The sequence below is a fragment of the Poromitra crassiceps genome (genome assembly GCF_964638095.1).
Source record: "Poromitra crassiceps genome assembly, chromosome: 10".
NCBI classification, from domain to species: Eukaryota; Metazoa; Chordata; class Actinopteri; order Beryciformes; family Melamphaidae; genus Poromitra; species Poromitra crassiceps.
The window spans coordinates 2,998,587-3,015,103 of NC_139631.1; the positions used below are offsets into that span (position 1 = coordinate 2,998,587).

Genomic DNA, 16,517 nt, shown 5'->3' on the forward strand with positions numbered 1-16,517 from the left:
TGACTGACTATCTGAATTTCAATTTGGGAAAACCTTAAAATTTAATTCAATAGTAATCGCAACTTCAAGCATTCAATCTCCAATTTTGATGATCCTTAGATGCAATACATTGCCTGCTGGCACTTATCTTTCCATGCTGGATGTCTTAGCAGTCAGACCTTGTTCTGTTTGTCAGTTTCACACAATTCCTTTCAATGTAGCCTCCACTGAATGATGACACAACAGTTTGAATTGTCTGGACGGGGAACAAACACCCAAATCACTTTGCATTCAAGGAAATTGACAATGGAGGCAACTGCAATAAACACTTACTTTCCCGAGGGGCTCTACAGGTTTCATCAAGTTATATTCAACACACTTTAAGGCCTTTTTACTGCCAGTTAGAATGAAATAAAGACCAATTTCTCAGTATAAACATGAAAATGTGAAGTGCTGTAGAGGTCTGCAATGATTGGAATATAGTTTCAACACCTATAAACCTTGCCTGGGTGAGTAATCTCTGGAAGAGGGAACATGACTTTATTATCCGGGGTTCTGCATTTTTATGTAGAAGCATCCAGACAACTCAGGACGTTAGTTGCTTTCTCCGAAAACCCGTAAAATCACAGGGTTTGATGCATAGTATCCAAAGTCTTTAGACGCTGATCAACAAAAACACGGGCGATGTCTGGTAGAGCGCGTACCGCTGAGCCTTCCCGCATCTGGCCCGAGTTCTAATCCGACCCGTGGGCCTTTGCCTCATGTCATCCCCCCTCTCTCTCCCTGCCTTTCCTGACTGCTTACTGTCCTGGCCAGTAAATGCAAATGCCCCCAAAGAGAGAGAGATATAGATATATATGTATATGTACAGTATATATATATATATATGTGTGTATATATATATATATATATATATACACACTGTATATATATGTGTGTGTGTGTGTGTGTGTGTGTGTGTGTGTGTGTGTGTATATATATATATATATGTATATATATATACATACATACATACATACACGTGTATATATATATATATACACATACATATATATAAGTTTTACAAACAAAAACAAACAAAAGATGGGTGATGCTTTGTCATAAAGTCAACACAACTGCATGAGATGCATTAAAACTGGGGGAGAAAAATGATTCCAGGCTCGATGGATCACATTTGTGGACAAATTAAGAGATTATAAGGCAGAGAACGGAAAGAGTTAAAACTATCCAGCTGTATAAACTGGCCTAGCATTCCAGACTGTCATTGAATAATTCATACTCGTTGGAAAACAAACCCAGCTGAACACGTTTGTGTGTGTGTGTGTGTGTGTGTGTATTTAAATCTCATAAATTGTACACGTATATAAAAAATGGAATAAGGTAAAAAGTGATTTCCCATGGTCACGTCTAACTGAATGCAAAGTACGGCAAAGTTCTACAGTGTCCACGCTCCTACGTTCTTTCCTGTGGCCTTCAAGTTGTTTTTCCTAAGGGAAGCCGTCAGCGTAGAGAACCTGGGCCATCAAGCGCAGCACGCCACAGAGACGCTGTCCCGGCTGTCATGTGTACATGGCCCCGTGCAGGTCCTCCAGCCTGTGTTCCCGCTGCTTTCTTCTCTCCTGGAGGACACACAAACCCAATGCCGTTAGTAGAGCAGTTGGAGCGCCCCCTCCAGGAAGCGTTTTTGCCAAAGCGATGCATATTTGAGTTTGAGTTTATTTCATTCGTGCTCACAATATTACACTGAATTGAAGGCAGAATTTACAAAAAATATCTCTGATAAAAACCTAAACTCTAAAGCCGTAAAAATTCTAAAAACAAAAACAAAACAAAAAACACACACAGCCAAAAACATACACACACACACATGCACACACACAAAGCAGACTCTAAAGGACTTTAGCTATCCATTTGAATCCGTGTTATACAGTCTTACAGCTGTGGGCAGAGTTGCTGCTTTCAGCCTGAAATTTGCAGACCCACCTTGTCTTTTTTAAACTCCTCGTACTCCGGATTGTCTGTTGGTAATTCAAGCCGACACAGAGGACAAGAGTTGGTCTGCATTTAAAAGAAGAGAAACATTTTTAAAAAGAGGCGGGATGGGGAAGAGTTTTATAAGTAGCCTGCTCAACGCTCACAAATTTCCACTCCAGGTCTGAGGAAGTGGTGCAGAATGGACATTTGAATGACATATCTGTACCTTCCCCAGCCAGGGTAGTATGCACCCTGCGTGGAAGAGGTGTTTGCAAGGCATTTCTCGGACTGTCTCTTGTTCCTCGAACTCCAGCAGACACACCGGGCACTTGAGACCTTTGTCTGTGAGAAGAAAGAAGGCTAGGTTGAATATCTCTCTAACTTTATTTATCCACTGGGAGTGGGAGGTAAGCATGCATACGGTCTTCCAGCAACAACACCCTAATTTCAGATTAATCAGAAATGCTTGACTGAAATACTTTAAAAGGCACCCAATGCCCCATGTTAACACATAATGCCTTTCACAGCCAGAGTGTTATTATAGGAATATAGAAGTGAAAGTAAAAACACACTTAGTGACCCTGGAGCTAATTTCTGTCACCTGCTTGCTCTGGGGAAATGATGACCACAGAAAGGGTTTGGACTGCCGTTTTGGCAGCCGGAGGAGGAAGACGCTGGTCCCAGTCTGACAGGTCGAACGCCCCTGAGTCAATGTCCAAGCCCTGCATTAAAGACCTGCCACACAAAGACCAACAGTCAGTCAGAGCTTGGATGTCCACCAGTCAGTGCCATGCTGGAGAAGGAAAATGTGCCTCACCTGGCCAGTTCAAGTAGTGCGTTCTGCCGATACTGTTCCTCAGGGTTGGTAGGCTCACAGTCATGCTCGTCAAAGTAGGATGCCATCCTGGCAGAGCAAATCTCTGTGTCCTCTTTGCAATAAGTTGCCTGGCAGAAACAAATGGATAGGATGGAAAGGTTGAGTGTCTTGCTCAGCTGCTGCTGGGATCGAACCCGAGACCTTCCTGTTACAGGACAGGACAAGATCTGGACAAGATGGACATGATGTTTTGTTTATAGTAGTGTATGGCACTCGTGCCTATAGCATGTTTAACAACGACTTTGAATAACCACCATAGCAATATTATTTATTTGTAACGTTATTGCCAGCTATTTGACCCTTGCCCTTCAATCTACTAGGCAAGGAAGGTGAATTATGTTGTCCACATTAACACATCAAGCAGTGTTTAAACTTTTCGCCCCTCAACCAGATACCAGTGATTATTTATAATTCACTCATGGCCTAAGTTGCTGACCAACTCGCCTCAGTCACCTCTTGACAGCAGAACGTGGCTCTGGTGATCGATCCTCCTCTCGTATGACGAATATACAGCACGTTAAATTCCATTCAAAGATCTGAAGATTAGTTTGTTTCCTTGGTTATCACTAAATAAACAGAGCTCACAAATTATTTCAGAAAAACTTCAGTGATTTTTTTAGGAGCAGCTCTTCAATTCGGCATACGTACAATCCTCCAAGCAGCACTTATTTAAATAAAGGGTCAACCTCCATAGCTGATTTGCTTGCACCAAAACACAGCACTAACCGTTAGGCTGCAACAGCGAGCAGGGTTAACCACTTTTAAAGTGGAAGATTTATTGAAATAACGTGCTGCTTGGTGTATTGTATGAATGCCGAATTGAAACGTGTCAACTCAACACCTGGTAAATGTATCGAGTGTCATTTTAAGTCAAGAAGTATAGCCGTTTGCCGATAAGCAAGTCACATTCAATTGTGAGAATTTGAATGGAGTTTGGCCTATTGAGCTCTTATCAGGTTATGGCTAACAAGCTAACACATTAGCTCCGGCTATCTGGAGCTGTCTGGCTTTAGGTTTTCTTCGACTTTTATACAGCGACATAACGTACACAAGAAGAGCTTGTAGACAAAACATAGCACTCAAACAAATTGTTAGCCGTTTTTAGTCCAGACTCAATGAAATAGACTTACCCGCTGTTAGCAACAGCCAAAACTTGTCATCCTTCCGGGTATGACGATGTACCACCACGTGATGCTTCTCGCCCAATCGCAAAGGGTCAACAGCAATATGATAAATGAATGAATGAATAAACATCACATCGAATCAAATATGTATATGATCACCATGCAAGTACGACTTTTGAAGAAATTATTGCATCATTGATTATCCTTTAAGATACGATTAGATAAGATAATAAAAGATAGCACTTTATTGAACCCCTTGGGGAAATTGTACAATCAAAAAATGTTGAGGCAAACATCTAAAATACAACCGAATAGTAAACATGTAGAGTAGACCCTTGGGTCAGTTCCATTCTTTGTCAATGCTGCCCCCTGGCGGGTCAAAACAAAACATACACTGTGCCTTGTTTGTCCTCAGAAATCTTGTACAATACAACATACATTTTGGCTCAATAATTAATCCAGAGTCTTACTTCAAACTATCAATAATTAATCTGCACCAATTTGGCAATGTGTATTTTCTCCTTGAACTACATAGGAAAATAAGTGTTGGATAGAAGCAGTGAGAAAAGAATGTTTGCAGTTCTCTAGCTTGACCAGGGCCTGGACATGCAGCCACCCACTGAGTCAAATATAACTGCCACACCACACCAGAGTTATGTGGACAAAACTGGGTCACAGCGTAAAGTCCACACTAAGGAGTAAAAGCAATCTGTCCTTTACTCTAATGTTTGGTATTATTGGTAGTTATTTATATATATATATATATATATATATATATATATATATATATATATATATATATATATATATATATATATGTGTGTGTGTGTGTGTGTGTGTGTGTGTGGGGTGTGTGTGTGTGTGTGTGAGGTGTGTGTGTGTGTGTGTGTGTGTGTGTGTGTGTATGTATGTATATATATATATATATATATATATATATATATATATATATATATATATATATATATATATATATATATATATATATATATATAATGTACTGTAGGGGGAGAGAGAGGTAGTTGAAAATGATTTCTGACAACTGCAAACATCTTTGTAAATGTTTTATGATTATCTAAACAAAAAGACAATACAACATAAAGGCTTTGAGGAGAGAACACAAACAATATACAAAAAAGGGACAGGTATTGCAAGGGGTTCCTCAGCAGCAACATTTGTACACTGTACACAATGCATATGTGGATGGAGCATAATCATATCCAGCAAACAGCATGGATTTTATATTTGGACCTAATTAAAAGAAACATGGTATTTTAAAGGAATGGAGACACCGGTGGATTGGTTTTAGTCTGTCCTTGAATGTGATCACATTTAAGTAAAATGCATTTTAAAGGCCCCATATTCTGCACTTTCCAGTGTTTTATTTTGTGTTGAGGCCCATTCAAAGCTGTTTGTGTGTTGGCATGTACCATAAACACTCTCAATCCATTTGAACAGGCTGCTTCTGTTTTCTCTTTTGCTGTGCCTCTATTAACGACCCTCTGTTCTGATTGGCTAACCGTTTCAAGAGTGAAATATGACTAAAACATGGCATTTCACCCGGATGGGATGGGAGTGGTTTTGCAGGAAGTAGTAGTGCACGCTTTGGTGAGCTCCGTCAGTGTCTCAGCCCGTGTGGCTTTAAGGCAGAGGAGGTGGTTGGGTTGAGGCATGAGGTCAGTGAGGTTATGGTTAGAGCACGCTTACGGTCAAGTGGTTACAGTGAGGGTTTAGTTTAGGCCCTGAACTAAACGCTCACCGTGATGATAATGACCAGTTCGAAGTGACAGAAGAGTTACTTAGTGTAAACCCGATGCCAGGCCCTACCACAGCCATTGACATTTTTCAGCAACTGTGTGACACAATTGCACAATTCTAACTGGAGTTCAAAGGGACAGTTGAAAATGAACACTGGCTTATTTAGTAATGTGCATTGTCCCTAAAAAAAATGGGAAAAAAGTCCCTCAAATAAACAAAAAATTGTTAATGTAACAAATAGATTGTCCCTCAAATAAATGAATAAATTGTTAATGTTGAGAAGTTTCTAATATGGATTGCGTGGATTTAGTTGGCGACCGTACATTTCGATACTTTCACCATAATCAAAGAGCCAAGGTGAATCCTGTTTTACATGATATGGGACCTTTAAAATCCTATGGGAACACTGAGACAGTTTAAAGCATTGTTTCCAATAGTTCATAATACATTTCCTCCATCACAGATAAGACGGAACTACATTCTGCTTCTATGCATGGACTGGTGTGCACGTCCCATCTGGGCCGGTCATTGACAAATAACAAAAGCCAGAAGAAGCAGCTGAGCGAAGCTAGGTACCATATCGACTAAAGAACTATACATGAGTGACGTACGGGACTGATCACGCCCATAAATGCCTGGAAACACAGTAAGAGCACAAACTGAGTGGTTCGTACACGCTTGAAAGCTTCTCCTGTGAGATCAGTTCAATAACTCCTATGATTTACATCTCCTTTAGTCCCGTCCATGTCCTTTAGTCCCAGCATCTGACTTCCTGGATCCCACCGAGAGCGGCTTGGTCGGGTTCCAGCTGAGACGCTGTTTTGTCGAAACCGTGAAAGATCACGAAAATTTACAGGTGAGCAGTTGACATCAAAATGAAGGTCCAGTTCGAAAATGGGTGCGATCCGAGCGAGAGGGCCGGTCCCCCCATATTGCCCCCCCCACTTTACACCCCTGGTGTCGCGGCTGGTGGGATCCCATCGTAAGACGGTCCCGTTTATCCTAGATGGATAACTAGGCTACGTAATTAAATGGTTTCTTTGTTTGTCCATTTTAACTGTGTTTATTGTTATTTCCTACTTTACTGTGCAGTTAAGTCCAGTTATGAATGACATGGATGAAAGATTTGTGGCTGTGTTTTACTTTTAGTTGTTAAAATAGATGCATCCCCAATAATTATTCTCATATCTAGATTTCCCGGTTCAGTGTTTACCCTAGGATGGAGTTGCAGCAGTGGCGGTGAAACATTTGGAAAAACACTTTTCTGCAGAAATAATGTATTTCACTTGCAAAGTGTGCCCTGCCTAGTCCTGTCCTGTCGAGTAGGAGATACAGTCAATAAAATGGTATTTGGCGATAGGGATCTAGTATTCCTATAACATTCCTACAGTATTCCTATAACATTCAGTAATTCTATAATATTCCTATAGTATTCCTATAATATTCCTATAGTACTCCTACAATGTCCCCCCTGTCCCCCATGCTTCCTACACCTATGCGTTGTGCTGACATTATCACGATCAAAGCGCATTATCGGGAGTCTGCACAGGCTGTTTTATTTTGAAAATGTGAATTCTATGCCAGTGTCTGACTTCCTGCCAGCTCGATCTGCTTGACGCAACTCGACACGGCTTCCGTCAAAAATAGACTAGGCGCCTATTTTTAGCGGAACAGAGAGCCACTTGCGGGACACTTCTGAAACACCACGGCGTGTCTGGTGGAGTCACAGGTAATTGTCTAGAGTGGAGCGCAATCAGCTCGGGCAGCCGCTCCTGGTGGGATCCAGCAGTTAGATGCCACTCATCAGTGCTAGCCACGGAGCTACTGTCCTTAGATGGCTTGACAAATAGCAGCTATAGCAAGTCCGATTACGATAACTCCCACCACCACTCCGATGGCAATCAGCGCATATTTCGTCTTGATGTTCTCCCATCTCTTCTTTTGCTTCACCTTGGCGGCGCTCTTTTGGAAGCTTTTGCTCTGGGGGAAAACACACACACACAGACACACAGACACACAGACACACAGACACACAGACACACACACACACACACACACACACACACACACACACACACACACACACACACACACACACACACACACACACACACACACACACACACACACACACACACACACACACAGACATTAAGCCCAGAAATCTTCTCTGACTATAATTGTCAACAAGAAATGTATCTTGGACACACATTACAGCACAATGGAACATCCATAGTTTACAAAGAAAATACAACATTGTTGTTGGCCTTCCTTGTTTTCCTACCTCCTACCAACGCTGTTTTATTTCATGCAGGGCTCTAGATTGCAACTAAAATGCTTGTGCATATGCAACCATTTTTTGAGAGTGTGCGAGTTAAAATTTCACGCGGTTGGTGCATTGGTGCGAGTGCATGATGATCAGCTGTTTTGTATGTGCCCCTCCGGCACGGGTACTGAAGTGTTTACCCCACTTACCAGGGTTTCCCCACACAGAAAAGGTTGTGGCTTTTTCACTACTTAATTGCATGTAGCACATTGATTCGCACAGCCCCAATTGCTCCACACGCACTCTTTCTCACCGCTCCTCCGCTCTCTCCCTCTCTCTCTCTCTCTGTTCCTCGTTCTCTGTTTATATTTTTAAGTGATGTTATCTTTGACACAAACTATGATTAGGTCATCCTCAACTGAGCAGACGAGCCCAACTGGATCTTCTACATGGTTAGGCTTTAGTTTACACATGCAAACTTGACTCCACGCAGAGAAAGTTGGGGAAAAGGTAGTCTAGAGCTCTGGTTTCATGAACACTACTCTTGTCTGGCATGTGCACAATAGCAGATACATTGAATCCAGCAATTCAAAGTGCTGGATTCATGCGAGAATGAGATCATGTGACAAATCATCTCGCCACACTCCAATCCATTGGTTTGAATACTAATCAGCGTCAGAGGAAGGAGGAGGCGGTCCTCGGTGGTTGAAGTTAGCTCATGATAGACGATAGACAGATGGTTCATCCAATCACCTGCCAAATATTTTTTTGAAAGTGCCTGCCCTTTTTAACCGGTATCCATGAGTGAGTTCCTCGATGCTTCTGTGAAACAAACCATATGGCAGCGTCAGCTTAAAGCTTCCCAGTTCTCCATAGCTTTTATTTGAAAGCCTAGAGTAATAAGCGTCTCTACAACCATGCTTGGAGAACGTCCATAGTTGAGGTCGATGGTAAGTTCTGTAGGCATTTTATCAAATTTTTCAGTTCGTTTTGTGATGAATTTGTTAATTGAAGCCATTTTCCTAGGTTTGTTATGCATGGGTAGACTTTGGTGTACCCCTTTGATCTGTGACTTAAATATTTATGAGCCCTTTTTCCGTTTGCCAATCTTTCTTATCCATCTGTACCCTTAAGTGACCCATGGCCTAAAATGTCAGTGCTCTCTTCCTAGTTTTCCTGTTTGTTTTCTCCCACTGACCCGCTTGGACCAGTTCTCCGTGAAACTGGTCAACAAGCGTGATGTAACAGGCCCGACTGGGCGATGTGGGAACGATGTGACCCGCTTGGCGACCCCCGGACGGACATTCGCCTCGTGGCACGTCCTGGACTCGCTCTGTCATACCCAGGGAGACCGGTTCGCTTCATTCATCTTAGGAAAACAATAGGAAATACCTTTCTAAAAATAGGCCCATAAAACACAATCAGGATGTAAATTGTACATTTGTTTTCCTCCCCAGCTCCACCTAAAGGTGTATTTATAGACATCAATATGACATTTCCTGGTTTTATTCCCCAGGTTCTGCTAGACGCCTGTGGAGAGGGCCTCTGCCCAGGTTCTGCTAGACGCCTGTGCAGAGGGCCTCTGCCCAGGTTCTGCTAGACGCCTGTGGAGAGGGCCTCTGCCCAGGTTCTGCTAGACGCCTGTGCAGAGGGCCTCTGCCCAGGTTCTGCTAGACGCCTGTGCAGAGGGCCTCTGCCCAGGTTCTGCTAGACGCCTGTGGAGAGGGCCTCTGCCCAGGTTCTGCTAGACGCCTGTGGAGAGGGCCTCTGCCCACAATTTGTTCGAATTGTTTCGCCTCAACCCTGCATTTCCACGGAGAACGTCAAAACTGAGTGAGAATAGTTTGGTGTGACACTAAAGGAATTATGCCCCTAGTTATGCTGCTAGAAGCTCTTTTTTTCCATCTTTATTGAAAAACAGACAAATATGCCTTTCTTTTGTTCCTGTTAAAGGGGAGTTTTTCATCACACACTGAGCTCCATCTGTACACATTCATGTCCCATTAATACATATTATTAACATGGCTTCTTCCCTTTGTGCCGTGGACACGGACGGAGCCCTCCATGATCTCCATCCTGATACCAGGACATTATTATTATTATTATCCCTATTTCTACTATTACTATAGTTGTTATTATTACTGTTGTTATTACCATGCATTATGCATTATGATTAGTACAGTATTATTACTAGTCATAGTTTTACTTTTATTTATTGTTACTATTGTAATTACTGTTGCTACTGTGCACCTCTCTCCACCCCCACCCCCTCTCTCTCTCTCTTTTGTTCTGATGTTTTGATTGATTGAGGGATTACATACATGTTGTAGGCAGAGTGTTTAATAAAGCCTTGTTAAAACCAGGTTAAAACTCAAAACACTCTCTCTCTCTCTGTCTCTCTCTCTCAACCCAACCCGTCAAGGCAGATGGCCGCCCACCTTGAGCCAGTTCTGCTCGAGATTTCTTCCCATTAAAAGTGGACTTTTTCCTTGCCACCCTCACCAACCGTTTTTGGGTCTAAAATAAAGAGCCTGGTCTTCACCTGCTCTATATGAAATGTGTCATGAGATAACCTTTGTTATGATTTGGAGCTATATAAATAGATTTGACTTGACTTTGCACTCGGACAGCTTCTCTGAACGCATGCCGCTCACCTTGACCAACAGGTCGTCGGCCCTGGTCTCCAGGTCGCTCAGTTTGCCCTCCCTCTCTTCAGTCTTCTCCATGTTGACCAGCATGATGTCCTTCACCTCATCCACATCCTTCTGGGTCTGCTGCAGGCGGCTCCTCCCGTTCTCCTGTCCAAACAACAAGCAGAGCACGCTCAATGGACCAGATGTAGTGGGGAGTAGTCCAGTCACTTTGGATTGTTGTACTGTATGCATTGGACCATTTGTGCTCACGTTGTTCGTACATTCCTTGTTTTGCTACGCGCTAGTCACTATCACACCAATATCACCAATTTGCTGCACTAAACAGCTAGAGATGCAACCATATAGATTTTGATGGTATGATTATAGTCTATTTTGATGGTATAGTCCAGGGGTGCCCAAATTCTTTCCCATGAAGGGCCAAAACGCAATCTGGGTGGAGGGCCGAGGGCCAAAAATAAACGTTGTGGAATTACATTAAAATGTATTGTGTTTTATAGAAAATTAACATTCTAAATCTAAAATAACATTTCAATATAATAATCTACTTTTTATCTGTTTGGTAATTGTAATAATTTGCAATTGGTTATATATATTTAAAAAAAAACATCTGCATTTGTGGGGAGCTTAAACATGTAATCAGTAAACACCCAGTTAAAAACAGTTGTATTTTCCACCTTTGTAATCAAGAGAGAAATTTGACTTAATTCACAACTTGAAAAATCCTCAAGGTACTTTGAAAATCAGCTTTATTGTCCATCTTTTGTAAACAATTTGCCATGACAATTTGCAGGGATGCAATCTCAGGAGTGAACACAGTATCCACAGCCACATTCAGACACTGTTTCACAAAGTCACCACATGAAAAAGCTCGTCCACCCTTTCTTAACGTGTTTGCAATACATTCTACTGTTAGTAGATTGGTTAACTACGTTTCCCATACACCCTAGGGCAGGGCTATTCAACTATATTTTTCAGGGGTCCACATTGTCAGAAAGCTAAGAGCCCGGGCGCCGGACATTTCCCTAAGCTATTATTATCATCATCATAGTGCTGTACAGACACAACGCACCACCACATCTTCCAAACTTTGATTTTACTACATTGCAAATGTTTGTGGTAATTTTCTTTAAAAAAAATACACATCAAAATCCACAGATGAAAAACGGAAACAGAAGGACTTGAGTTTTATCTGCTTCTGTAGCCTCTGTGTGTCATCAAGAGGGGGGGGAGAGAAAGGAGAGTGGACAGTGAGAGAGAAACAGATAGAGCGAGCAAGATATTACTGTGTGTATATATAATATATATATATATATATATATATATATATTATATATATATATAGAGAGAGAGAGAGAGAGAGAGAGGCCTGACTTGGCCCCCGGGCCACCAGCCACCAGTTGAATAGGCCTGCCCTAGGGGGTGATTATGTTTTGTGGTCTGTGACAACTAGGAAGTTAGGTTTTGTTGTTGAAATAAACATAGGGTGATCTTTTAACTGTTCAAGGAGTCGTCTTTGCGTTTTCCTAGCGCACAACTTCCACAGTACCATAATGTCCCCTAAACTTCCACAGTACCATAATGTCCCTTAAACTTCCACAGTACCATAATGTCCCTTTAACTTCCACAGTACCATAATGTCCTTTTAACTTCCACAAGACCATAATGTCCCTTTAACTTCCACAGTACCATAATGTCCCTTTAACTTCCACAGGACCATAATGTCCCTTTAACTTCCACAGTACCATACTGTCCCTTTAACTTCCACAGTACCATAATGTCCCTTTAACTCCCACAGTACCATAATGTCCCTTTAACTTCCACAGTACCATAATGTCCCTTTAACTTCCACAGTACCATAATGTCCCTTTAACTTCCACAGTACCATAATGTCCCTTTAACTTCCCCAGTACCATAATGTCCCTTTAACTTCCACAGTACCATAATGTCCCTTTAACTTCCACAGTACCATAATGTCCCTTTAAGTTCCACAGTACCATACTGTCCCTTTAACTTCCACAGTACCATACTGTCCCTTTAACTTCCACAGTACCATAATGTCCCTTTAACTTCCACAGTATCATAATGTCCCTTTAACTTCCACAGTACCATAATGTCCCTTTAACTTCCACAGTACCATACTGTCCCTTTAACTTCCACAGTACCATAATGTCCCTTTAACTTCCACAGTACCATAATGTCCCTTTAACTTCCACAGTACCATACTGTCCCTTTAACTTCCACAGTACCATACTGTCCCTTTAACTTCCACAGTACCATAATGTCCCTTTAACTTCCACAGTACCATAATGTCCCTTTAACTTCCACAGTACCAAACCCTAAAACAAGCAGGACACTGACACTGCACACTGTTACTCTACTTGTGAGAAAGCTTCCTTGCTGCTTGTTCGAGTAGAACAAGCAGTGTTGGGCAAGTTAATTTCAAAATGTAATATACTACATATTACTAGTTACTTTCACTTGAAAGTAATAAGTTACTTTACAATATTACTGTCTGTGTAAAGTAACGTTAGTTATTACACTACTTTTGCAGTACTTTCAGCAAAACAACAGCAGTAGCAGCTGCAGAATGACATCGCCGCCACGGAACCATCCCGAAAAATAATTTCAACCGTCTTGTAGTCAGTGTAAACCGACCAAGATTCTAAATGTTATGCTTTTCCTTGGTTATTGTCATCTATAGTGGTTATTTGCATAAGAACACACAATTTGACTAGGAAACCCAATGAGTCCTCTATAAGTTTTAGCTCTTTCTGCAACTGCTGCGCCTGTTGCTTATTGCACTTTTTATACTCTTTTTTTAAAGTTTTGTTGTGATGCTTTTAAATGTCCATTTTATTTTTTCTCTTCGTTTATTTTCCTGTCAACCATTTTATGTGCTTAATGAAGTTGCTTAATGCACTTTTTATACTCTTTTTTTTTTTTTTAAGTTTTGTTGTGATGCTTTTAAATGTCCATTTTACTCTCTTCTTTTCTTTTCTTTTCCTGTCAACCATTTTATGTGAAGCACTTTGAATTGCCTCTGTGTATGAAATGTGCTATACAAATAAACTTGACTTGACTTGACTTGACTAGGAAATGATTTTATCTTTGTAAATATAAATATGTGCTTTGATGATTTTTTTTTACCTCAATTTGTAACTTGTGTTACTTGACAAAGCAACTGGTATAATATTACCGAAATCCTATTTGTAATAAGTTATATTACTGAGTTACTGCTAAAAGTAATATATTAGATGTAATATGTTACTTTTGTAATGAGTTACCCCCCACACTGAGAACAAGTCATGACAGGTATGAGGTATGCAGCTGCGAGGCCAAGACACTGTAAAAGTAGGGCAGATTTTCTCTGACAGACAGTGAAGAATACATTCAAGTGTTTCCGCTGCCCTCCACCTCTGTCCTTTGGGAAATGGCAGCACCCGCTCTGACAATAAACCAGCGCAACAACACCGACAAAGAGAGCGCGGCCTCTCCTCAGATGCCACCGATAAGCTACAGGGTGATAAGACAGAACGCTGAGAGTTGAGCAGGATATTTGGAGGATGCCTCCCCCGACCACAGATTGATTTGCATCCTGACGGGGTTCCTCCTTGACCTTTGCCCTCCGGGCCAGCAGAGGAAGCCGGGGGGTCTCAGAGGTCGCGCGTGTGGACAGGGACAGCACAGGAAACCAACAGACAGAACAAAACAAAGCTCGCTCTCTCAGCATCTTCACTGGCTATATATTTCTCTGCCGTTTCCTGTAGAGACTTGCAAGCGAAGTTGCAAGGTGACATTCTTGAAGCTAGGAGGAAAGCAAACCCACGTCAGGTATGGATTAATTGATGGCCCTAAAGCCAGCTATCTCATTTTTAGCCCGCTACTAAATAGTTTTAGCAGTTGAACAATAGTCTGTGTTTAAAATTCAACCCGGCGACGTCTTTACACAGGAACTGCTGCCCATTCCAGTTCCCCTCCTTGCTTCCTTCCTTCCTTCACTCCCTCCCTCCTGCCTGGATGAATCAACCTGGCATTTTCCTAGGCTGGGAAAGCCCACTCACATTATAGGGTTCCGCATTCTCTTTAGAAAATTCGACCTCAGGTGAAAGAGTCAGCATGCAATCTCTGAGCGTTTCACCTTATTTTACCAGCAGAAAGCGTGTGCTCGGTATTTAATGGCATGGATTTTCAGGTATTGTAGCACTTGTGGAGTTCAGTGAGTCATTTTGTTTTACTCAGAGCATCCTTGGTGGTTATTAATACCTTAATACCTTAATTGTAGCCCAAACTGTTGATACAATATTTTCCATACAGCAAAAAAATACATTTTTTTTGCATATACAGTATTTGAAAATTGACATGTGTGTTAAATATATTGGTAGACCTAGTATAGACAACATTCATCTGAAATCGATTCAAAGTGCCCAGAATCTTATATAGGCCTATACATGTTTTTCCTCCAGTAGGGGTAGTTTTTCTACATTCTTTTACAATCATGTGTTCTAATTAGATACATACGAGAAATAATTTTGCAACTTAAATTAAGTCAGCAAAATAATTAGATTAATAATTAATTCATTCGTTGGCTATATATTTGTTATTACTATAACTAAACAATAGGGCATACGTATACATACATACACGCATACATACATACATACATACAGTACATACATACATATCGGTACATACATACATACATACATAAAGATACATTTTGGAATTCATGCATGCTACTTTTACAGACAGTAGCCTAACGTATTAAAACTAGGTAACCTTTGGTGTCCCATTTATCGACTTTAGAGGACTTTGTCCACTGACACTGGAGGCTTCTAGTTCTAACAGAGCCTAAAAGTTAGAGGCTATTTTAAAAGTTGTGAAAACAGTTGTTTTATTGTCAAGACAAAGCTTTCTCTTTCAGGCTGCCTCCATAAGTAATAGTGAAGAAAGTGCAGTTCACTCACCATGTCTGTCATGTCTGTCGCTGTGTTTGTGTGGAGCCTGGCTGTCACCGGATCCGAGTCATTTGTAGTAGACTTTACTCAGCTGTTTCTGGCTGAAAAACAACCTGGTTAAACCGGCTTGAACTGATATGAACTCTGTTTTAAGTCCCACCTCGCTTGCTGACCGAAAGTGCTGCGGCTTTCTGTAGCTTCTACCTTCTACTCTTCCCCCTTTGTACTCTTCTTCTCTCTCACTTTCACTTTGGCTTTAGTCGGACTCGGTCGATGGTTGTGGGCAGCTGAGCTGAACACTCCCACCTCCTTATCTAGACTGACCACGCATGCTGCGTTCAGGGTACCGTCCGAAATGTTGCCACTACATGACTGTCGAGACGAGACAGACGAGATTTTAATTACCGCAGAGCCACAGGAATGAGTCCGGAAGTATACTTCTTCAGTGGAAAAGTCTGTGGGGTTTTAGAATGGGGATTTCATTTCATGCATAAAATACCACATAACTCTGCTGTGGTGTGGCAGTTATATTTGACTCAGTGGGCAGTGTTGGGGGTAACTCTTTACAAAAGTAACTTATTACATATTACTTTTAGCAGTAACTCAGTAATATAACTTATTACTTATAGGATTTCAGTAATATTATACCTGTTACTTTGTCAAGTAACTCAAGTTACAAATTGAGTTACATTTTATTAAATCAAATCACATAGGCCTACCGTATTTAAAAAGATACAATCATTTCCTATTCAAACTGTGTTTTTATGCAAATAACCACTATAGATGACAATAACAAAGGAAAAGAATAACATTTAGAATTTTGGATTGTTTACACTGACTTCAAGGCGGTTGAAATTATTTGTTCATTCTGTCATTCTGATTCTGCTGCTGCTGTTGTTTTGGTAAAAGTAATGCAAAATTAGTGTAATA

At 41.2% G+C, this 16,517-nt stretch overlaps 2 protein-coding genes across 2 annotated transcripts; both read right to left on the reverse strand.

Annotated features, from left to right (window-relative positions):
• Positions 1-1,101: 1,101 nt before the first annotated feature.
• Positions 1,102-4,009, reverse strand: LOC310783296 (E3 ubiquitin-protein ligase RNF181). The gene is made up of 6 exons (XM_083644122.1): positions 3,961-4,009; positions 2,771-2,898; positions 2,555-2,688; positions 2,180-2,295; positions 1,963-2,037; positions 1,102-1,598 (listed from the first exon to the last, which is right to left on the reverse strand). Exons 2-6 carry the CDS (start codon positions 2,854-2,856, stop codon positions 1,539-1,541), a joined length of 471 nt encoding a protein of 156 aa, XP_083500248.1. The 5' UTR covers positions 2,857-2,898; positions 3,961-4,009; the 3' UTR covers positions 1,102-1,538.
• Positions 4,010-5,003: 994 nt separating this feature from the next.
• Positions 5,004-15,901, reverse strand: vamp5 (vesicle-associated membrane protein 5). The gene is made up of 3 exons (XM_083644475.1): positions 15,597-15,901; positions 10,633-10,776; positions 5,004-7,692 (listed from the first exon to the last, which is right to left on the reverse strand). The coding sequence occupies exons 1-3, from the start codon at positions 15,606-15,608 to the stop codon at positions 7,543-7,545; spliced, it is 306 nt and encodes a 101-aa protein (XP_083500601.1). The 5' UTR covers positions 15,609-15,901; the 3' UTR covers positions 5,004-7,542.
• Between the last annotated feature and the right edge of the window lie 616 nt (positions 15,902-16,517).